Source organism: Schistocerca piceifrons, chromosome 2 (assembly GCF_021461385.2).
Source record: "Schistocerca piceifrons isolate TAMUIC-IGC-003096 chromosome 2, iqSchPice1.1, whole genome shotgun sequence".
Lineage (NCBI taxonomy): Eukaryota > Metazoa > Arthropoda > Insecta > Orthoptera > Acrididae > Schistocerca > Schistocerca piceifrons.
This window is the reverse complement of record NC_060139.1, coordinates 57,992,256-58,017,995: the sequence shown is the minus strand read 5'-3', so window position 1 is coordinate 58,017,995 and position 25,740 is coordinate 57,992,256. Positions and strand designations below refer to the sequence as shown.

The window sequence follows — 25,740 nt, the reverse complement described above, 5'->3', positions numbered from 1 at the left end:
CCTTGTTGAACTTTCTTTACGATAACAATCTGGCTAAAGCTTTTCCTGAAAGTGTAAAACTTTTGCAAATAATAGTAACCTTCCCTATGACGAGCGGAGAGGCAGAACGCTGTTTCTCTACATTAAAGCGAGTGAAAACATTCATGCGCAACACTATGAATGAGGACAGACTTTGTGCGCTTGCAATGTGTTCCCTAGAAAAAGAATTACTGAATCGGCCAAATCTCAATGAAATGGTCATACACCATTTTGCTGCGCAGAAGGGGAGACGAGCTGACTTCATCTATAAACAAATGAATTGAGGTAAGCAAAAGTGCATTCATAATTGATAAGAGGTAATTTCTTTATATTTAAGTCCTACTTAGCCTATTAAGTGAAGTGAGTAAAAAAGGGTTGTGTCACGTTTAGCCAGTCATAAACGTGATGACATTTTCTGAAAGGAATCACTTTTGGTACCGTTACAGTGTCACATTTTGTGTAATTTAGCACAACAAACCATACTAAAAATGACGTATTTTGGAGAGATCTTTAGTGCGCTATTTCACATAAATGCATATTTTCATAATACACAATAAATACGAACTGCTCGCTTCTCAAACATGTGAATTAATATGGCAGTTGCACAGATTGCTCATGCCACCCCAATCACAGCACAAGACCTGTGACGTCACCAAAACATCACAGTATCGTCATGCGAACTCGTAAACTTCGGGCTTTGGAGCTAAACCACAAACCCCTTAAGTTTAGAACTGAAAACACCAAAAATATTAAGCAGCCGCAAAGTTAACATTCATCGCATTAAAGATCTCTCCGAAACGTGTCTTTTCATACGATTTGCTGCAAAGTGTCAGAAAATGTAATGATGACGTATAAAATCACTAACCAAAGATTTTAACTCAAAGTTAGCTTCTAATGACATTTAATACCTGATTATAGAAGATACAGTATGTAAAATTATGGGTACAGAGTTATCTCTCCACCCCCTCCGCCCTGAATTCTTAGTTGTTTATGTCAGACTAATCTGTAACGTAACCCGAGGTCTATGTTGGCTCCGATTGATAAATGCCGCAGCCCTCCCCAGTATAGAAACCACGAGCCACACCTGATACTGAGAGGTAGAACTGACAATGGCAAAAAAGGAACTGAAGTTACAGAGAATGACAAAAGAGAGGAGCCTTGGGAAAAACAGCTAAGGTCTGAAATAAGCTTAGCAAAAACAATGAGAAGAGTTATTAAAAGAGGATAATGATCACCATACTAACTCTTGCACTCCCTTCAACATGGAGCCCCCCCCCCCCCCCCCCCCCCCAACGTTACATGAAGATGCAGTCTTTGAAATTCCTGAAAGTTGCTAAATCTCAATGATTAATTACATAAATTTTCAGTTTTTCACACTAAGAAAGAGCACAGCTCCAAAAATTAAAAGCTTGTTGTCACATCACTGTGTGTGCCAATGAGATGTTGTGTTGTTACCACTATCAAATAACTAGTGGCTGTTTTATAATTAACCCACCTACTTATTATTTATGCCTTTATCTGGCAAGTTTAAGACCTTTACGCTCTCACGTATTACCACATACAAAAGTTAAACTGGAGTTTTCTGAGAAAACAATCTTAATTCATGTGAATTGCTACTCTAAAGTAATCTCAATCAGCACCTACATATACTATCGGCCTAACAAACCATTTGATTTCCATGTTACAATTTGGCATTTACTTTTATAAGACCTACCACCCACCTACAAACGCCTGCCCCCCCCCCCCACCCCTACTGGTTTACTAATTAAAGCACAATTATTACTGAAAATTATGCACAGTAAAAAGAAAAATAAGTATGCACATCACCATACAGAATGGAAAGAAAAGTATGAGAAAGATGAATCAACAAAGCATCTTCAATTCTCACAACCAGAATTATCTACAATAGAAGATATTATACCAGAACAAGCATATCATGCAAAAAAAGATAAGAATTTAAGCAAACATAGCTAAGCAAAAATTTTATATAATCTTGTTTCAAATGTTCAATTCATGCTCTCATCAACATGCTTTTGTCTTTTTTCCACGTATAAAAGAAGTGGATGTGATTCAACTTAAAGTCACTTTTATAACTACAAATAAACACTCAAGTCATATGTAGTCCTACAAAGTAACCTGTTCCTTTTCCTGTACCACTATGCAACTACAATGATACCTAACATAATCAATATAGAGTACAAGCTTTATAAAAATCTCAGTTCAGTTCTCTCATAATAAAGTGCGCTGGTAACATCCCTACCATATAAATAAATATAAAGGAACAGGCCACTAAGAGGATATTATGGACAAAAAATGAGATTAAAAGTTAACATATGCAAGTACCAGTTCAGTTAATACATCCTCTTCAGCTACACGTGGGTATCCACATGACTTCACTGTTGGTTTGCACACTGCTGTTATTGTGGGAGAGGAAAACTGCGGGCTTCTGCCTCTGTCTGAATCCGAAATTACTTCCATAAATAATGTCTCGTAAGGTCCAAAAGATGTATTCATTGCTGATTTGCAGGCAGATTCTTCATGTACTGACTCCCTAGCTTTTCCTGTCTCAATATCAAATTTTGGCATTTTGTCAGGCACAAAATAGTCTTCAACAGATAATTCTGTTCCAAGCGACGAAGCAGAGCGCTTTGGAATGCATTTCCTGTGTTGTGCACTCTGAACAGAATGTTCCATGAGACTGTTTGTCCTAACTTTAGGAACTGAATTTGTTATTTGCTTGAAAACATGGCGTTCTCCTGAATCGGAATCATTTATTAGAGTGACACAGCTTTCATTCATGACATTTTCAATGTCAACCATGTCACATTTATGTAGTACACTTTCACCAAAAGACAGGCATCTGTTTATTCCATTAGAGGCTGGTGATATGCTTCTGTCTTTTACACATAAACTAGAGAACCCGGAGTTGTTTTCCATACTTCGTCCACAATGACAGTAAGGTGTTGAACATCTGGGTGATGTTAATTGCTGTGGAGCAAGGTCAGTGGGCGTATTGTTAGACAACCTTGTAACTTTAGTGTTAAGATTAGTAGTAGCAGTGCTGCTGGTTGGAGACAGAGACCATCTTTTACTGATCACCATCCTATGCTTCAGAAGATAGTATTTTTCAGCCCCGTCAACAACCTGCAAAATAGTGTTACATTTCTTTCACTGCTGATACATGCTAAGGATGGTAAATTCATATTGACATCTTTTGACAGTAAGCAATGCAACCTGATTCCAGCAAAAATGTGTTAATATCATGCACAAAAAAGACAGAATTATTTAAGTGATTAGTTCCCAAAACCAACTGAAAGGAAAACAGGCTCTGAAGGACATCAGGAGAAAGCATAGAAAAGGATATTAAACATATTAATATTTTACAATGGAGAATACCTTTCTTGTCCCAATACATATATGAAATTAATTTTGTAAAACACTTGAATGTACTGAGTGAATGTACTGAGTGATATTCACGAAAACAGGTAATTTAAATCACAACAAAAAAATCAAACTAAAAGCAAAAACATTCTAACCACAATTTGAAATATCAACAGAAGACTCTTGCAATTATTAATAATTCAACAACTCAGCAAGTCACGTCATTGCAAATTGTTAGCAAAAAATGTGTATACAACTGATAAAATATTATTATATTTTACTGGTCGCCTGGTTTATCTAAGCATATGCCTTCACTGAAATGGACCTACACTGATAGGAATCATTAACTGCCATGCAACCGAAGATTGCCATCAAGATCTCCCACACAGAACTGTCTTGAAATGAACTATATTTAATTGAGATATTATAGCTTTTACTGACACAGAATTCTTGCATCTATCTTTACGATGATTTAACACTTAAGGTGGAAGCTAAAAATGAAAGTCTAAAATGATGTTGTTAGGATATACTGGGGCCTTGTTGATACATTAAGGCTGACAAGATGCCAATGAGTGGGACAATCACAGCTGACATGTAGGCCTTGAGAATCAACCAAGCCAAAAAGAAAGTGTATTCCCATGTATCTGAAAGCTGAAGAAAATCTGCAAGTTTCATTCAAATAATGTGTCATGGAGGGAGAATAATATTGCCTATCCCCAATTACAAATTGGTTGCATGTTCATATATCCTAATGGGAAATTATTTATTGCACTCTTGGAAGTCTCTTCACGACAACTGTCGTAACAGTACTTCAACCATATGAAAGACCAGGAACCAATCCCAATTATTTTTCCCTACTTTACTGTTAATAAATCTGTGCTCTTCCATGTTAGCAAACAAAGCAACACAAGTAATTGTTAATAGCAGACTGCTAATGCTACAAAACATTAACACAACATGACAGGAAAAAAGACGGCTAGCAAATTTGTAAAAAAAATTATACAAACACTGCATTAAAGTCTAATTTTCATTTTTATTATATGGAACCCACAAAACAATCTTACTGCCCCATAACACATTCTACCTTATTGCCCTGTTCCTAATCCCTATAAAAAGTTAACAATAGAGAGATTCTTCATAACTTACAACATGAGTGCTTGTTCCATCTTCCACATCGGTTACTTCACCACCATTTTGTAGTAATATCTCTGTCATGTGCTGTCTTTCTTCATCTGGAAACCCATAAAAACAAACACGAGCGCCCACAAATGGTTTCATCTTATGGCACATCTGTAAAAGCAGTTTTTATATGTTTTCAGTTGAATTATTTGTAGTAAATCGGTGTGTACTATTTATTCAAATGAAACTTAATAGTCAAAAAAGAATTATGAAAAAACATGGGTGACAAGTCCAAATAAGATCTTTAAGTTATAGAAATAACACAATCTGTGTACAAAAACAATACCATAAAATTCAGGAAATACACTGAAGCACCAAAGAAACTGGTATAGTTGTGTGTATTCAATTACAGAGATACATAAATAGACAGAATACGGCACTGCGGTCGGCAATGACTATATAAGACAAAAAGTGTCTGGGGCAGTTGTTAGATTGGCTACTGATACTACAATGGCAAGTTATCAAGATTTAAGTGAATCTGAATGTGGTATTATAGTTGGTGCATGACTGTTAGGACACAGCATCTCCGAGGTAGCAATGAAATGGAGCTTTTCACGTACAACTATTTCGTGAGTACCGTGAATATCAGGAATCCAGCAAAACATCAAATCTCTGACCGCTGCGACTGAGAAAAGATCCTGCAAGAACAGGGCCAATGACAACTGAAGAGACACATTGAATGTGACAGAATTGCAACCCTTCCCCAAATTTCTGCAGATTTCACTGCTGAGCCGTCAACAAGTGTCAGCGTGCGAACCATTCAACAAAACATCATCAATATGAGCTGTCTTGTATACCCTTGATGACTGCACAACACAAAGCTAGTTTATGCCTCTCCTGGGCCCATCAACACCGACATTGGACTGTTGATGACTGGAAACATGTTGCCTAGTTGGATGAGTCTAATTTCAAATTGTATTGGGCAGATGGACGTCTACGGGAACAGAGACAACCTCATGAATCCACGGATCCTGTATATCAGCAGGCGACTGTTCAAGCTGGTGGAGTGTAACGGTGAGAGGCACGTGCAGTTGGAATGATATGAGACCCCTGATACACCTGGATACAACTCTTGACAGGTAACACGTATGTAAGCATCCTGTCTGATCACCTGCATCCATTCATGTCCATTGTGCATTCCGACAGACTTAGTCAATTCCAGCAGGAAAATGCGACACCCTACACTTTCAGGATTGTTACAGAGTGGCTTCAGGAACACACTTCCAAGTTTAAACACTTCCGCTGGCCATCAAACTCCCCAGACATGAACATTGAGCGTATCTGGGATGCCTTGCAATGTGCTGTTCAGAAGAGATCTCCACCCCCTTGTACTCTTACAGGTTTATGGACAGCCCTGCAGGATTCATGGCGTCAATTCCCTCCAGCACTATCTCAGACATTAGTTAAGCCATGCTACGTCATGTTGCGACACTTCTGCGTGCTCGTGGGGGGCCCTACGAGATATTAGGCAGATGTACCAGTTTCCTTAGTTCTTCAGTGTAATACGAAAGTGTGGGATGTAATATGAATCATCAGACATTATGCAGGTAACTTAAAATTAAACATAAAACGGACAGCTGTTTGAGAAGATACCACTTTGACTTTGTCTACTTGATTTTTTGCAAATTGTAATCACCTTCACTTGATTTTATTTGAGGTTACTTCTTACAAACAATTTGTTATTTACAAGATATATAAAAATGTCATTTGGGTATCTTTTGATATAAACACTGACAATTATAAGTTTGTTAAGTTTGCCACTTGACTATTGAAGTTTATCATAGTAGAGAAGGAAAAAAAAACAGGTTTATACCAAAATCTTTAATTGTCTTCTTTTTTTCAACAGTTTTACTATGGTGATCAACAATGTGTCTGTCCCTAGACAAGATGATTAATACCATTAAATAGGTATCTACTTATCAAATACTTTGTTTATTTAAGCTAATTGGAGATGCGCGGGTGTTTCTGTGAAGCGTAGGGAAATACACGACCTACCTTAACTCTCTTAAATTATTTTGTCTAGTAGGTAATCCAGCTATGAAAAATCATTTGAAAATAAAACATCCATATAAATTCCAAGCACTTAATGAAGGTACAGTCACTGCTGTGTGTACACCCCCTTTTGATTATTACTAATACAAGTTCACCTTCAACACCGACAGAAAAGCAACTGACTGCGTCAGAACGGTTTGAAAGGGAATTGCTTTGGAATGTAAACAACTTAAATAAAAAAAGGATAATTATTTAATTGCAGAAATGATTGCACTAGACTGTGAGCCATTATCTATCATAGGAAGGGCTGGATTTACAAGACTTAGAACAAACTTTACCTCACTATAAAAGTGCCAAGCTTTTGAAAAAAAATTGTTCCCAAAATAAAAGAAAAAATTGTGAAAAATCGAAATAAACATTTCATGTGCTCTTACATTTTCTGTAACTTCTGATATATGCATCTGTTTATGTAATAACGACAGTTTCTCGAATGTCATAGCTCACTGGCTATATCCTAAATTTCAGCTGGAACCTTTTCTAGGTTCTCACACTTGAGAAATATAGCTTGGAAGCTTAATATTTTCACAGATCACTGGGACAGACAAAATCAAAATACATTTACCCATTCATAACAATGGCACTAACATTGTGGAAGGTGTTCGAGTGGCTGAGTATGTTTCTGCTAAATGTTCCATCCATTGCCTTATGAGAGTTGTGAATGAATTAATGAAGGTCCAGCCTAAAGGTTTAGGAATGACCACTATAGTTAGATGTTTTGTAATCGATTTCAATCATTCTGTCTTAGCTCAAGAATAACTGTTGGCTATTCAAAATGAGGTAGATTTACTGAAGCATCAGTTGGTGCAAGATATCAGTATGAGGTGGAATTCCACATTTTACATGGCAGAGCACCTGTTGTGTTAAGCTTTTGATGTCCTTTGAAGAAATAAAATAAGTTCTTGTCTCTTCTGTACATTCAAAGTAATACCACATGTTGTGGCATTAAATAAGTACCGTATTTACTCGAACCTAAGCCACACTTTTTTTCCGGTTTTTGTTATCCAAAAAACCGCTTGCGGCTTAGATTCAAGTGCAAAGGCGGAAGTTCTGAAAATGTGGGTAGGTGCCGCCACAACTAACTTCTGCCGTCGAATATATATAGCGCTACACAGGCATGCTTTGTAGGTACAAAGATAAATACTGGGGCCAAAGCCTCTGTGTCAGTAAATAAAAAAATAAATAAATAAATAAACAAATAAAAATTGTGGAAGACGAGTTTTTTTTCCTCCGCCCCGATTTTCGACCACTGCATTTTCGTACATTACCCAACGAAGTAAATACAAATTCCGCATTGTTCATCTTCGAAAGTAGCAGAATTTCAATGTACTACAAAAATCCGAATGGCAAGACTGACTGGGATGTCTGTTAATATGGCCAACTCTACGTTCTGAATTTTTTCCTACCTGTGAGAAGAGATGGTTGCTAATAGGAACCTGATGAATTGTGAATCACATGCAGTATTCTCTTCACCATAAGAATAATACGAATATAAACATTTTGCCATGTATTCTTTCGTGTTTGCTGCTATCTCATTTAAATCCTGTCTGCCTAATAAACTACGAAACTAGAGTGAGACAACAGCAAACGCGGAAGAATATACATATTATGTCATGTTTATATTTGTATTATTCTTATGCCTAATAGTGATACAGTCAGAAATGAAGCACGGCAATTGACTAGATTTTTAAATCTAAGATGACTAATTTCTGTGCAGAATTTGATGTACTAAAGAAGCGGCCGCACGGATTTTCAAACGGAGAAAAATTTTCGCCTAACTCTCGTTCAGAACATGTTCTATCTTACACAGTCTATTATTTGGTTCTTGTTGGTCATTATCAAAGAAAGCAGCAGTGTAAGTAACAACAAATAGCAGTCTCTTGCCATTGTTTGCAATGGGAGAGAACTACTGATACATCCTTAACATAATATTGAGAAAAGTAATAAGCCCAATATTTTTGTTTATAACTACTGACATCGTTGGTCCTCAGTTACTACTTCATATATCAAAGTCTGTAGCAGTTGCATGATTAATGTGAAACAAAATATCTATTGCAACTTAAGTGTTTGCTGTACAGTTAATGAACAATTGTTGTAGCCATTTTTATTGTCTGTGGCACTAGAACAGTACCTGTGATCCTGGAGTTTTGCAACAATGATGAAATTAAAGTTGAAGTACTGGATAATAGACAGGGTACCAGTTTCGATAGCACGGAAATGGGAAATCTCATTTTAGACAATGAAAAATATTCACAAATTTAAATTACGATAGTAATAAAATTATAAAAGTGCACTCCCATAACACAATCTCACCTATATTTAGACATTTATCTAAAATAAAACTTCATATGTCCATTTTGTTAGTTTGTGAGACTGTTGTCCTTCAGATTGACTGCTGTACTAATAACCCAAGATCACAGATTATTCATTGCAGTTCACAACATGGCAAAAGATGATAGAAGAAAGTATTTTAATATTATGAATCAATACAGCATAGAAAATTATCACCAAATGAAGACAAAAGGTATTCTGCATAGAGAGAAATAAAACTTCTGTTTGTAATTTGAGAATTGCCGATTTTTAGATGACTTCAATATTAAAATCAACAATGACTGCACCAAAAATAAATAAAATTTGTATTCTAAAATATCTGTAGTTGCCAATCAAACAAACTGTAGTTCATAGAGTAAAGCGATTTTTCAAAGTGCTGTGCAGTGATTAAAAAATCCAGTCTCCTGTACTTATTAACCATGCATAAAAATTTAAATAGCCACATGTACAACACACATACTAAAACAATGTTAATAGGTAAAATGAAATCATAAACATACCATTTCATCGGATACTGCAGAAAATCCTACTTTATCCCTCTGTTCCCAGCATTTGTAGACCCACGTATCAGACATGATTGGGACCCTGAAAGTTACAGCATAACGATACTTCTCTCCTCCACAATTATTAGCTATTAGGTGTGTCACTTTAGCAACCATATCTTTTCTTATGCTTCCTCCCATATTGTGAATTAATGTTATCATTCTGTTCTGAAAACAAATATGGACAAGTAATTATTTTCTTGTATGCACTCTACTGAACTTTACACAAATTATTATACAGATGAACAATTCCAATTATTCAATACAAATATGGCAGGTGTTTTAAATCATCTATACATAGAAGTACATAGCTCACTGCAAAACCAGAAAGTACCAAGCAAAACTGGAAAGTACCAAGCAAAACTGGAAAGTACCAAGCAAAACTGGAAAGTACCAAGCAAAACTGGAAAGTACCAAGCAAAACTGGAAAGTACCTAGCAAAACTGGAAAGTACCTAGCAAAACTGGAAAGTACCTAGCAAAACTGGAAAGTACCTAGCAAAACTGGAAAGTACCTAGCAAAACTGGAAAGTACCTAGCAAAACTGGAAAGTACCTAGCAAAACTGGAAAGTACCTAGCAAAACTGGAAAGTACCTAGCACATTATTTTATAAATTTTACGATAATAGTTTAAGAATAAAGCATATCAGAGACAAGTTAGTCTGACTGACCTTAACATTTAAGGAAGTTTCCTTTGAAACAAGACAGTGACAAAGGTAATTATTGTGCCATACACATATGCCAACTATACTATCCATACAATGATGGATAGTGACCTGAAGACTAGAGAATGAATTTTCATTTATCATCAAAACACAAAATATGTACGACAAATATTTCATTACTAAAAATTTAATAAAAGACCATTTTTACTGAAATTAACTTGTGAATCACACCACAACCTACTTTATCATCTCAGTAAGAACTTAAATGTACCAGGAACACGACAAACCATAACAGTCTGCACAGAAAATTGCTAAGTTCCCTATCAGGAATTCTCAGCAGCTACATCACAAAATGCGACAGCACTTTTGCCCAGTTAACGCAGATCTTGGTTTATAACAGCAAGGTGATATCACACAAGAGAGATGTACATCAGAAATTAATACCAATTAAACATTAAACACAGAAACATAGGATGTCGACAGTAATCACGAAATACATATTGATATGACTGCAGCATTACATCAAGTCTCAAGAAAGTGTTAACATCGCTGTGCAGTACTTCATGGTCAAAGTGCCTAGTTGTTATTCGGTGACTCAAGAGTTCGGTTCCCCCATCTGGCAAATATTTTTTTTTTTGTCCCCATTGTGGTAGTTTCCAATGGCCTTTCTGTGGTGACTTCTCTTGTCTTGAGTTCATCACTGGTGCATATTATTTACTGTCTTTTGTAGTATGAACTTGCAAAAACTATATCAAAAAAACTAATAAAATTTTAAACAAAATGCATCCAAGTTATTTTAAGGGCATTTGTTCTATAGGATTGAGAGAATATCATTATTTTTAGGAATGAGTGATTTTAAATCAATGCAACTTCTAGCAAACATTACCTTTTACAATTTCAGAAGTAGAAGCGAGTTATCAATCTACTAATTGTTCAAGAAGAAACTAGTACTGATACTTTTTTTTCCAAATTATATACTCAAATGTAAGCACCAAGCTCAACAGAAAACCATTTGCCCTTTTATTTGGAAACACTAACACTTATTATCACTCTCAATTTCGAAAACAATTAGGTCCAAATTAAGTTGCCGAATAGAAAGTTTTGTTCGCGTGCATAAAACTATTCACAGAACTAGCAGCAGAATAAGAAAGCACATGCAGCAGAAATAATCATTAACATAACATTGTGTAAGAGAGAATGAATGTTTAATGATGAATGCATAAATTGGTCTCTAAATAAAATTACAAATGTGTTGGGGAAACTAATTTCAACTATCAATGTAACTGATCTGAGTAAGACACTTGAGTTTGTCAGATGATATTTACTAAAATCTGACAATGGAAAATTTAGGATGGAATGTAACAATATTAGGAAAAGGAAAGTTGCAACTTACCATATAGGGGAGATGCTGAGTCGCGGATAGGCACAACAAAAAGACCGTCACAAATACAGCTTTTAAGGCCTTCATCAACAATAGACGACAGACGCACTTTGTGTGTGCAGCTGCTGCTTGCAGTGTGGTTTCAGTTGCCTTAGACTGCAGTTTGTGCGTGCGCACGCGTGCGCGTTGTTGTTGGCTTTATTTGTGATAAGTCTTTTTGTTGTGCATACCTGCGACTCAGCATCTCCACTATATGGTGAGTAACCACTTTCCTTTTCATAATATTGTTTATTAAAATCTGGATGGGTGTGTATATGCTCTGAAAGAGGTAAGTGGATATGAAGTTGTATGATTTTCCAATTTACAAGACAGGTTTAGATTTTGATTTTTCAATGGAAATATGGTGCTTTTCTCCCTAATTTTCAATGGCAAAGAGCTCAGCAATTTCGGTGGTCTGTAGATATGAAACTACAGATGTCATATGACAATGCACTTTCTTTGCCTTACTACTATTAGAATTTAATTTGATGAGGTGGTTACGTTTTGATCTGAGCTTGTTTTTAATTTACCCAAATGATACTATCATTACTTGAAATGATTTTGAATATACAGGAAGGTGTCTATTATGGGAGAGTTTGCCAACGTGGGACTAGATTCTGACTAAATTACATGCTCAGCTCTGTTGGAACGTTACCTGAACGTTTTTTTCGCAGTGCCTGAGGAATAGGGCAGTTAAAAGCAAGATCGTTATGGAGCTGGACATTGTTAGAAATCCCGGAGCTTAAAAGTACTGTTTCCAAGTTTTTTGAATGTATGTGCCCTTGTACGTCTTTAATTTCCAAAGTTTAGTAGTTACTGTAACAATAATTATATGACTATATTCTTCACAACGTAGTCTTTTATTTATGAAATGTTAACCCAGATGAAGTAATAACCTCATTTCGGTTGTGTGATTATCTGGAGTGGTCTACTCGAGAGCAGTAACAACAGAAAATGCCATAAACAGTTCCTGGGAAACTAGATTCTTCCCATGTAACTTGCATTTACTTAGAGGCAATGACTTTCGAATACGCCAGAAGTCTGAAATATAAAATGCACCAATGGAGTAAATGTGGTCTTAATGGTATCCGAGCAGCTACCAAAATCATCAAGCCACATCAAGAGGCACCAGCTCTATTAAAATGAGGCACAGTCTGAATCTGTGAGGTAGCTATCATCATCTCCACAACCTCTTCAGTTCCCACATGTCATATACGACACTGGTGAGTTTTATCTCCATACAGAACCCACGTAATGCGACAGGTAGACATGCCAATATTCCAATATTTTGCTTATCTTCTTCAAGGTACCACTACCTACTGCCACAAGTTTCAGCATGCTGTGTTGTCAATTAAATGTAATATAAATATTACTAGGATAAACACACTGCTGGTGCCCTGAGGTTAAAAGTAATGTTTGAAACAGTTCAAAGAGAAGAAACCTCCAGCAGAATCAAAGGACACAGTAGTGAAGGTTTTGTTTTTGAAAACGAAAAAGAGAAAAATACAGGACAAATAATCTTCCAGTCATTCAGAGTTTGATCCAAATTTGAGGACAAGGCTTCAGATGCACCGTCTGAGGAAGAACATTGAATGCTTATTCTGCAGTTGTCGTTTCTCTGCAGACTAACATACAAAAATGGGCACACTACATGGAACACTCCTTGCATTCCTGAAGAAAACTTGAAAAAGAACTTTTGTAAAGCCCTGGTCGCACTTCTTTTTCACAATAATCCCAGACAATGTTTGAGAGACAATATGGAAGAGAATATTATATCAGTCTGTATTATTAGTTTTCTCCAACAGTTTGCCATTAGGACATTCAAATTCATTTGTTTGTGCTTTTCCCAAATTTACATGTCTTAAGTGTTAAACAGCATGTATTTTACAAATAAAATTTGAAGTACAATGATTTCATGCAGATTTCCAAATCCCAAATATACAGTTATATCAAATGTTGTAATATGAAGTGGAGTAATGTGAGGCGACAAAAGTTCGCAGCAGGACTGAGGCTAGCGTGAGGCCCACCACAATTGGTATCAATTACCTGATCATCCGACGAAGCATGGAGACGATCAGCTTCTAGGAATATATCTGTCTGTCCACTAGACTCTCCTACACATCCAAACGTTTTTCAGCTGTGTGTGGACCTAGTTTCAGTCAGTTTAAGATCATGTGACACTTCATTTTGCCCCAAACTTCCAATGGGATTCCAGACTGGCACTTGAGCAAGCCAGTCAAATCATGCTATGTCACCCTATTGCAAGAACCACTGCTGAATGGTTCAACTCATGTGAACCAGTGAGTGATCATATGAAACTGCATCACTCCCTGGGGATAGAGCATCTCCACACTTGGCACACTAGTAGGTTTCATGATGTTCATCACACTGAGCCACAGTGAGATGACCATAAAGTTAATGAAGTGTCCCTACCTTACCTGATGACATTTGCCCCCAGCATGAGGCTGTGATGCAGCCAACACACGAATGCTATGCCACATACTGTCGGTTGTAAAATGCTCCCAGTAGTCTGCAGACCATCACTGGACTCTCATTCAAAGATCTAAATACTGATTCATCTGAAGAGATGATATGGTGCCAGTAACAGTATACATTAAATTTAGTGAAGGCATGCCTATTTTTTGAGTATCAGAGAGGACTTCTGTATTAGCAGCTCTATGGGCTCAGAGCATCCCATTAGTAGCTGTGAACAGTTTGCAAACCTCCAACAAAACCGGTCTCATTCTTCAGTCGGATGGTGTTTAAAAACGTACATTCCATACCAGTGTCAACTAATACATTGTCTTTCTGAGGTATTGACACCTTCCTACTCCCAACCCTTGAAGCCAGCCAATTACCCTTGCCGTGCTCCACGACTTCATCCAGTTCTAGGCACACAACTTTGAAGACCAGACCTGGCTGCTGCTCCATGCACACTGAAACCATCATACTGGATGAGTGACAGTAAGCTGTCTCTTGTGGCCTGCATATCCTGTGACACCCTAGCAGCACGACTGTCATATACCCTTCTGTGGCGCAGCATGCTATCATCTTTGACATACCTCGGCTATATCTGTGTTAAGCTTACAACACATTAAGAAACAATACAATGCAAAAAAAATTGAGGGCACGTGAATCCTTATCTCTTCACAAAAATTCCGGGACCTAAAATGCTGCCACACAGTTACAATGTAACTGTACAGACTTGCTCTTTTTTTTTTTTTTTTTTTTTTTTGTTCAAGGTAGAAGCACCTCTGTGTTACAAACAGATAAAATTGAATGTTATAACATATATACAAAACAATATGCAGTCCTTATAGAATTATATTCAATCACAGAAAATCAAGAAGATCTTTAAATAAAAGTCTTAAAATAACAAGGGAACAAATACACTGCTACAAGTGTATTGCATGTGGCGCTGCCACCTTTGGCAGTGTGTGTTGCATTAGCACTGGTGCAAGCTACACATAACGAAGGGTATCCAACCCTGTAATGACATGTGCAAAGTTTTCTTGTCAGTCCACTTAAATTTGACATTCATAACCATTTTTACAAAGGAAACCCAACAGATTCTAATGCATTAATGCTGCAGGCAAGGAAGCCAAAATGCTATGGATGCACTCCAGTGCATATTCAACTGTAGGTTCAGTAGAAGCATTTTGTGCCTCTTGTACTGAGATTTTCCGGAAGAGAACGAATCACAGATTTCGGGATTCAAAACTTTTCATTATAAAACACAGTAGCTTCAATCCATGTACCATACCTCATTCGGACAGACTCAGGTGGCAATGCTAAATTCAGTAGCAATTCTCTATAGGATGACACATTATGTAGCTACAGCACACTTCTTCGGCAGGGACAACAGGTGATGTGGATTAAATGCAAATGGAATACATGTAGGGTAGTTGCCGCTATCAGCATGCAGACTGCGGCATCCAAATACATAATAAGAACATTTTGTTCTTGAATTCAGCGAAACCATAGTACTTTAGACTGTCACTCACAAATCATTCCACTTCTGAATGATTTGACTTGGCAGCAAGTCAACAGTGGCTTTGCGGGTTCTTCATCATCAAGTTTGCCAACAATGAAATTGCCAAAGAAAAATTTACATACACCATGTGATCAAAAGTATCCGACACCCTCAAAAACGTACGTTTTTCATATTAGGTGCATTGTGCTGCCACCTACTGCCAGGTACTCCATATCAGTGACCTCAGTAGTCATTAGACATCGTGAGAGAGCAGAATGGGGAGCTCCGCGGAACTCATGGACTTCGAACGTCGTCAGGTGGCTGGGTATCACTTGTGTAATACGTCTGTATGTGAGATTTCCACACTCTTAAACAGCCCTATGTCCACTGTTTCCCATGTGATAGTGAAGCGGGAACGTGAAGGGACACATACAGCACAAAAGTGTACAGGCCAACCTTGTCTGCTGACTGACAGACGCTGCCAACAGTTGAAGACGGTCGTAATGTGTAATAGGCAGCCATCTATCCAGACCATCACTCAGGAATTCCAAACTGCATCAGGATCCACTGCAAGTACTATGACAGTTATGCGGGAGGAGAGAAAACTTGGATTTCGTGGTCAAGCGGCTGTTCATAAGTCACACATCACGCCAGTAAATGCCAAATGACACTTCGCTTGGTGTAAGGAGTGTAAACATTGGACGACTGAACAGTAGAAAAATGTTGTGTGGAGTAGCGAACCACTGCACACAATGTGGCAATCCGATGGCAGGGTGTGGGTATGTTGAATGCCCAGTGAACATCATCTGGCAGCGTGTGTAGTGCCAACAGTAAAATTTGGAGGCGGTGGTGTTATGGAGAGGTCCTGTTTTTCATGGAGGGGCCTTGCACCTCTTGTTGTTTTGCATTGCACTATCACAGTACAGGCCTACATTGATGTTTTAAGCACCTTCTTGCTTCCCACTGTTGAAGAGCAATTCAGGGGTGGCGATTCCATCTTTCAACACGACTGATCACCTGTTCATAATGCACGGCCTGGGGCGGACTGGTTACACGACAATAACATCTCTGTAATAGACTGGCCTGCACAGAGTCCTGACCTGAATCCTACAGAACACCTTTGGCATGTTTTGGAACACCGACTTTGTGCCAGGTCTCACTGACCGGCATCGATACCTCTCCTCAGTGCAGCACTCCATGAAGAATGGGCTGCCATTCCGCCAAGAATCCTTCCAGCACCTGATTGAACGTATTCCTGCTAGAGGGGAAGCTGTCGTCAAGGCTAAGTGTGGGCCAACACCATATTGAACCGCAACATTACCAATGGAGGGCACCACGAACTTGTAAGCAGCCAGGAGTCGGATACTTTTGATCATATAGCGTTTTGTCAAGTGCGGTGGTTAATTATGTCGCACCACATACTCTGTGGAACCTCCTAGCACCAAAAATCTAATTAGTTTTTCCTTTAATGTTGATTCATCGCTGATACTGTTATCTCCAGTACTTTCATAGAAACTATACGATATTGAGGCACTTTAAGTTTGTATCTAGCAATATTCGCAGCAACCACCACAGATCATATATAAGGGAAACATTCATTCATGGAGTTTGGAGTTTTTTGCATCTGCGTTAATAATGTTTGCTTCTTAGAGGATTACACTGCTCTATTATTTGTAAGAGTATCACTACGTATACGTCGCTCATCTTAAGACTTCATAGAGCACTATCCGCTCACTACATACTTTACGTAAAACGATCTCCCTATCACTAGTGTAAGTGTTGTCCACAGTAAAATTAGATCTTAATTCAGAAGGTAATCCTGATAACAAAGCAATAATGTGTGATTTTATGTAACCAAATTAAAATATGTAACTCGGGTGAAACATGTAAAAATATTTAACAATAAAATAAACTGTACCAATCATGGCAACATAATTCAGCTGCAAAGTTAAACTTCATTCAGCATTATCCGCGAACATTTGCACTTTTCACATGCATCGGAGCAAAGGAAAAAAATATGTAATCACACAAAAATCCAGGCACTACTGATGACATGTACACACACACACAATCACACCTGTGCATAATGATTTAGTACCTCAATTATCAACTCAATGATTAACAAACTTCATTGGTGCCATAACTACTTTGTTCTTTTACAGGGATACACAATAGCAAAGTTCTTATTTCTAAGTCTTGGAATTTCTTAAGGCTTTTGTACTGGTATCTTACTATGTGGTTATTATAATGTAACTGGACAGATAAAAAATTTAATAACCAGGTAGTGGTAGGAGACAACACATACAAAGGTATTTGGAACCAGTGGCTCCTCCAGCATGAGGACTGAAGGTAAAGGAAGAGGAGTGAAGGAAAAGTACTGGTGAAGTTTAGAAAAATTCCCAAGAACCCTAGGTCAGAGAAGACTTATAGAATGAGAAGAATGACATGAGATGGAAAGAATGATTGTTGAGGACTGCACAGGACGAGAATTTCAAATCTCGCCTGGTGCAGCCCCCAACAATCAATCTTTCCTTCTCATCCCACTTGGTAAATCTCCTCTGACTTTGGGCTCTGGACGACTTTCCCAACACTAACCATTTCCTAAACCCCATCGATCCTTTTCCTTCACCCCTCTTCCTTCCCCTTTAACCCTTCTCCCAGAAGGAGCCACTGTCTCCAAAAGTTTGCAAATTTTAATACATTTACATGTGTGTTCTCCAGCCACCGCTGTATGAGTGGCTTTTTTATCTACCCAATTACATTATATTTTCAAAAATTGATACATTAGTATACAGATTTAATGTTTAACAGTGTGTCTGTATCAGGTTATGATGAAACTAGTCTAGAATGCCAGTGCATTTGTTTCATGTCCTGGAAACTGGCATTGTCTTAAACATAGCTTGGCACAAGACTGTTAATCAGTTAATGGTTAATTAACAAAGTTAACTTTTCAAGTAACTGATTAACTTTTAACTTAAATATCAGAAAATTTTAACCATCTCTTTAACTTCTACTAGGTTTCTTTGAGATAGTTAACTAGGCACATACTATTTATGACAAAAATGATGTCGCACTGACTTCGGGAATCATGTTCTGACAAGTTCAGGTCATGTAGGTATGTGGCTACGTCGGGCAGCATGTGATGTAAACAAACTATGTGGAGTGCAAATAACTAGGTGTTGGCTGGTTATTATTGTTTGTTTACTGAGTTTGCATTAACTATGTTTTTTTGTAAGTGGATTAACAATGGAAACTAAATCATGATATTGGATTCTAGCTCTAACAACAATATAGAAGCCTAGTCTAAATACAAATGTAAAATGTAAAGCCCAGAGTCTAGTCCAAATGTGGTTGGGCATGAAATCAAAAGACTGAATCAATGGTGCAGTATCTATTGGGGAACAGAATGCAGTAAATTTGTTTATTAAATTAACACCTGAATTCATTTCTACATGAAAAAAAAAAAAAAAAAAAAAAAAAAAAAAAATCACGGTGCTTCAGAGGTACCCAAAACACTCCGGATTGATTGGTTAATTGAGAGGGTTTATAGGACCAAACAGTCCTGTGATTCTGAAGTTATTCACAGTGAAAAAGAGTCCATTAAAAGTGGACAGATCCCGGCAGGGGAGTCAAATTCTAAAATAATGAAGTTAAAACATAAACAGTAAAAAGCATAAAAGGGTAAATCCAATCAAAAAACAGAAAAAAAGAGTGGTCTTTCCCTGGGGGAGCGGTCATGGGGTCGCAGACCGAGAAGACATGAAGAGAGGTCCCTATCACAACCACCCTGCCTGTACTCCAGGAGTAAAGCAAAACCTTATATCTGGAAATAAAAAATCACTTTCATGGAGGAAACTGAGGACCAGTTGTGAATCATCTGCTAATATTAAAATTAAGGAATCTGGAAGACCACACTTAGCATAAAGGGCCAAAAGAAGCGGATATTCCATTAATATGTGGGATACGATCGGTCTGGCTCCACAAACACATTGTGGAGACAGTTAATTTTCTTGTTTTTTTGTTTTGTTTTAGCACGCAAAAATAACTAGGGTCATACACACCCATGTCAGAACTGTAGTACATGAAGACAAAGACAGGAGTTAAAAACCACTACACATTAATTCCAATCGAAGGAAGAACACAGCTAAAAACAGAGACGTGGAGAAAGATCTATAAAATACACCATAGAGAAACGGAGGCCCTGAACTAAAAATTAAATGGCCTTCGCCATATTGCTATGACAGATAAAAAGTAAAACACAGACAACAGCCCACACGAAGATCACTAAAACGGCCGGTAACTCAGATGGGAAAAAACACCGAGAACGTATGGTTTTTTTTTTTAAGGGCATTCTGTCAGGAAATGGTGGACCATCAAAGGTTGAGCACAGTTAGTGCAAAGTGGTGGGGGAGCACCACTAAACAAATGGTGATGGCTAAAAATACAGTGTCGAAGTGCAACCTAACTAAAATGATTTCCTCATGGCGAGAGGGCCAAGAGGAATTCGTCCAAGCTGCTGGGAGAGGCTTAATAACCAGGAGCTTTTTCCCATGAAGGGAGGACCAGTGATGATGCCAAACTGACACCACGTGCTGACAGACGGCACTACAGACCTCAGCGGAGGGAATATAAGTAACTAGCAGGCCCAGGGGTTAGAATAGGCCTGAGGTGTTCCTGTCTGTCATAAGAGACGACTAAAAGGAGTCTCACACCTTTCGGCCTTTATGAAATGATCCCCTGTAGGGTTTGACCTCCATTTTTCAAAATTTTCCCGAAAAGCGAACCAATTGGGGAAGGGTGCCTTACATGGTGCATCGTGTCCATCGTGCATTGAGATCTTTAGCTCACTTTCTCATCGTGGCATTGCAGTCCCACTCATCCTCCATCTCTTGAGTGTGGACATCTTCCTCGGTGCATTTTCCTATACCCACTACACAGTGTCATTTTCTGCGCCGACGAGGACCATGGACTCCCAATCCTTTGCACCTCATATCCAGCACGGTAGCCAGTCCGTTGTGGTGGAGCCGCCATGTACACTGTTGTTGTAGCCCCCTGACACCACAGGGATTGCTCTGCTGATGCCTGCACCATTAACTCCCCATGTGTGCCATGTAGTACATGCCAATCTCCCTGGGACATCAGACTCCCGGCAATGACCATCTACCAGGTGGCCCTTGCTGAGGTTGGGTGGCACCTGTTGGGAGGGCCCTTGGTCGGAGTGAGTGGCATCAGGACGGATGACACACCATGAAGTGTACAATGTCATCACTTGCTGGAGATCAAATGCCAGCGGTCTCTTAAGTGTTCCAAGTCTCAGTACAATACAAGAAGGAAGTACGATCATAAATCATTGCCCATTGTCCTCCCTGGCCAAACCATGGGAGGAACGCCAGGCCAAGGACGGCAGTGGAGCTTATTCGCCCCGGTACCTCATATGTACAAGAATTGATGGGGAATTCTGGACTGTGACCACTTTCCTGTGATTCTGTCATTCCCCTGTTGCCACCAGGCAGACAGACCCCCAAGATGGGCTTTCCGCACGGCCAACTGGCCTTTATATACATCTGCTGTGCATTTTGATGCCACATTTTCAAGTTGCATTGATGCAGTCGTGTAAGGTGTCTCTGCCACTATTTGAAGCTGCTAGCACTGCTGTCCCTCTATCCACAGGTCCCCTTCATCGTCGACCGGTGCCATGGGACCAAGGCTGTAGCAGTCACTCTCCAGGACCGCCACCGGGCATTGCAGACATTTAAACACCACCTTTCACAGACCAACCTTCTCACTTTTAAGTACTCCCTGCTAAGGCTCTTTACCTTCTTAAGCAGAGTAAAAAGAAATGCTGGGGCCATATGCCTCTTCATCGGAAGTTGGGTCCAAGCTACGTAACCTTCTGGGCTGCCAGCGACAGTCAACTGCCCATGGTCTTAACGTCCAAGGTGCTCTGTGCACTGATCCATCGATCCTTGCAGAACACCTCACGACACTTTGCGACAGCATAGGCGTCCCCTTCCTATCCCGCTAGCTTTCTCTGGCAGAAACGTCGAATTGAACAGACCCCCCAGCCCCTCGCACAACTCTGAACCCTATAATGAATCCTTCACTGAATGGGAATTGTTGCAGGCTCTTTCTTCTTGCTGTGACACGGCCCCAGGCTCAGATTCCATCCACAACCAGATGATCCAACACTTGGACACTCCCCAGAGGCAACATCGGAGTCTCCAACCACAACCACATCGGGAAGAACCCAGCGTCTCTCAACAGCTACTGCTTGATTGTCCCGACGAACGTGCTTCGTAAACTTCTTGAGAGGATGGTTAGCTTCAGATTACTTTCGGTACTTGAATCTCGGGGCCTTTTGTCCCCGCATCAGTGTGGCTTCCGGGAAATGACGTTTTTCCACTGACAAAACTCATTGTATGAATTTCTGGCAGCACAATTGATTTGTTTCACTGTCTTTACATGTTGGGACTGTTGCTCTTCCATTTGTTGTAACTACAAAATTCCTGGGGCTCATGGTTGAAAGGAAACTTTCTTGGTCCTCCAACACTTCTTAGCTGGCAGCCCCGTGTATGCGGTCGCTCAATGTCCTACATGTCCTCAGTGTTACTTCCTGGGTAGCAGGTCAAACCACCCTCCTCTGTTTTTACCAGTCTCTTGTCCATTCGAAACTTGACTATGGTTGTTTCGTTTGTGTGTCTGCACATCCATCTCTCTTAGGCCGCATCAATGCTGTCCACCATTGTGGCATCCGTTTGGCCACTGGCATCTTTTACAGTAGACTGGTTTAGAGTCTGTATGCAGAAGCTGCTGAACTGCCACTATCCCACCGCTGTGACTTTCTCCTCAGCAGATATGCATGCCATTTGTCTGACATGTGTGGCCATCCATCCTATGCCTCTTTCTTCAATGACTCCTTTGATTGCCCCCTTCTCTGTTACCTCTTTGAGTTCGCTTTCAGCTCTTGCTCTGTCAATTTAATATCATGCTACCTGCAATTTTATCAGTGGGTGTGATCCACTCAACATCGTGGCTTTGTGCGGCAGCCCGTGTTCACCTTGGCTGTCACTGGTTTGTTAAGGACACTACTCAAGCTTCTATCACTTTCAGTTTCACGAGCTACACACGGAACTTCCCTATAGTACCTTTGTGTGCAGCCTTGGCAGCAGCCTACTTTCCTGTCAGACCGACGTGACCATGGATCCACATAAAAATCACAGTGACTCCATCAAGAGTGAGCAAGTGACAGCTTTTCTGGAGCTGTTGCACTAAGGCATGGACAGTGTACAGCCACAGAGGCATTGAAGGACACAGTGTGTCGAAGCAGATGACGCAACTGAAAAGCCTGTGTCGCCCAATGTAATACGTGGCCTGATACAGGGTGAAGAGTTCTGTTGTAAATTCTGTTGTAAATACTGAGCAATGTTCTGGAAGCCGATACCGAAAAATGTCAGTGCCAATGACAAATGCTCATCTGACACCATGGTCAGTCCGAGAGCCATCAGTGTGCAGTGACGTAGACCGCATATCTTTGACTGGAATGATGAGAGAGAATTTGGGGATGGGAGATAAATATCTGCTTCTCTAGCCAAATGGTTAACCAGTTCATTCCCTAGGAAGCTCACAAGACTTGGGACCCAGAGAAAGGCAACTGAGCAGGCAGCACAGTCAAGGGCAGAGAGAAGGTCACGGATAGCAGACACCAAAGGGTGATGAGAGTAGCAGTGGTCTACACTTACAAGGATGCTCTCCATATCACGTGTAAATGCCTGGCAGAGGATTCACAAACATCTTCACAATAATTCTCGATTATTCTATCTCTTAAAGCGCGTGGAATACACAAACACCTGTATCTTTCCGTGCGAACTTCTCTTATTTTTTTATGATGATTGTTTTTCTCTATGCCGGTCAGCATCAACAGAATATTTTCACAAACAGAAAAGAAAATAGATGACTGAAATTTCACGAGAAGATTCTGTCACAGCGAAAAAGCCTTTGTTTAAATGTATCATTTCAGTGTCTGGACAAGACCAGAGCACGGTAAAGATGGAAAAGACTGGTACAGTCTGCACACAAGATGTGTGGGCCAGGAGGCAGAGAGCATTAAGCTTCAGTACGCATGTAATCTTTAGATGGCGAAGAAGGGGCAGCCACGTCACCTTTTTATCAAAAATAACGCCCAAGAAAGGGGATTGTGCTACAATATCAAGGAGCTGGTCAACTAAATAAAGTTCTGGATCGGGGTGTACTGTGGGTTGACAACAAAAATGCATGGCCCGCATTTTGGAGGGAGAAAAGTGGAAGCCATGGGAGATGGTCCATGCAGAGGCCCGTTGGAGGGCACCTTGGAGCCAGCGCTCAGCAAATGCTACCGAGTGGTAACTGCACCAGATGCAAAAATCGATGTATAATGCCAGGGTAACCACAGGCCCAACAGAGGATACAAACCCATTGATGGCTATCAGGAAGAGCGTGACACTTTTCACAGAACACAGTGGGATACCGTTCTCCTGAATCTGAGGGGCACTAAGTGAAATGCCAACTTGAATCCGAAAGAGCCGGTGAGATAAAAATTCATGGACAAAAGTTGGTAGACGGCTACAGAAGCCCCAGTCGTGGAGGTTAACTATAACGTGATGTGCCAAGCTATGTCATATGCCTTATGTAGGTGAAAGAAGACCGCGACAAGGTGCCAGTAGTTAGTAAAGCCCTGTTGGATTGCTGTTTCCAATCTGAGTAAATGGTCAGTTGAAGTCCCGGAAGCCACACTGATGCAGGGACAAAAGGCCCCGAGATTCAAGTACCGAAAGTAATCTGAAGCTAACCATCCTCTCGAGAAGTATACGAAGCACGTTCGTCGGGCCAATCAAGCAGTAGCTGTTGAGAGACGCTGGGTTCTTCCCGATACTGTTCTTCCCGGGCTTAATGATGGGTATTACTGTACTGTCTAGCCATTGTGACAGGAAAGCTCACGTGAGCCAAATGTGGTTGGAGACTCCGATGTTGCCTCTGGGGAGTGTCCAAGTGTTGGATCATCTGGTTGTGGATGGAATCTGAGCCTGGGGCCGTGTCACAGCAAGAAGAAAGAGCCTGCAACAATTCCCATTCAGTGAAGGATTTATTATAGGGTTCAGAGTTGTGCGAGTTGAAACAGAGGGGCTGGGGGGTCTGTTCAACTCGACGTTTCTGCCAGAGAAAGCTAGCGGGATAGGAAAGGGACGCCTATGCTGTCGCAAAGTGTCGTGAGGTGTTCTGCAAGGATCGATGGATCAGTGCACAGAGCACCTTGGATGTTAAGACCATGGGCAGTTGGCTGTCGCTGGCAGCCCAAAGGGTTACGTAGCTTGGACCAAACTTTCGATGAAGAGGCATATGGCCCCAGCATTCCTTTTTACTCTGCTTAATAGGGTAAAGAGCCTTAGCAGGGAGTACTTAAAAGTGAGAAAGTTGGTCTGTGAAAGGTGGTGTTTAAATGTCTGCAATGCCCGGTGGCGGTCCTGGAGAGTGACTGCTACAGCCTTGTTCCCATGGCACCGGTCGACGACGAAGGGGACCTGTGGATAGAGGGACAGCAGTGCTAGCAGCATGAAGAATAGTGGCAGAGACACCTTACACGACTGCATCAATGCAACTTGAAAATGTGGCATCAAAATGCACAGCAGATGTATATAAAGGCCAATTGGCCCTGCGGAAAGCCCAACTTGTGGGTCTGTCTGCCTGGTGGCAATGTCTGCCTGGTGGCAACAGGGGAATGACAGAATCACAGAAAAGTGGTCACTGTCACAAAGATCATCACAGGATGATCAATGTAGGGAAGCCACAAGAGTACAGGAGAGGAAATTGTGAGATCGATAGCAGTAACAGTGCTATGAATGGCACTGAAGTAGGTAGGGGAACCACCACTGAGGAGAAACTGCAAGATCCGGAACTGAAAGAGAGCGGGTGACCTTGGGGTGCACAGATGGTGTCTCGCGGTCAAACTGTGGTACGAGACTTCCGGTGTGAGACACCTGGGAGGGGGTCCTGGTGGGGAAGGGGGAAGCCCCATCACTAGCAGGTCCAAAGAAGGAGGGGCAGTTCTTCAGCTGGGGAGAGGGAGTGGCTCCCAGACAGGAAGTCATGGGCACTGCAGGGGAGGGGGAGGAGGTGGGGGACAGGGCTGGGGTGACGAAGAAGTAGGTGG

General features: G+C 40.2%; 1 protein-coding gene across 1 annotated transcript in view; it reads right to left on the bottom strand.

Annotated features, from left to right (window-relative positions):
• Positions 1-25,740, bottom strand: part of LOC124776274 (protein ECT2) — a 212,628-nt gene that overhangs the window by 121,403 nt on the left and 65,485 nt on the right. Inside the window, exons 5-6 of the mRNA XM_047251178.1 lie at positions 9,459-9,668; positions 4,546-4,689 (exon numbers count right to left, since the gene is read on the bottom strand). Of these exons, the coding sequence (XP_047107134.1) occupies positions 4,546-4,689; positions 9,459-9,668 (354 nt within the window). The remainder of the gene's footprint in view (positions 1-4,545; positions 4,690-9,458; positions 9,669-25,740) is intronic.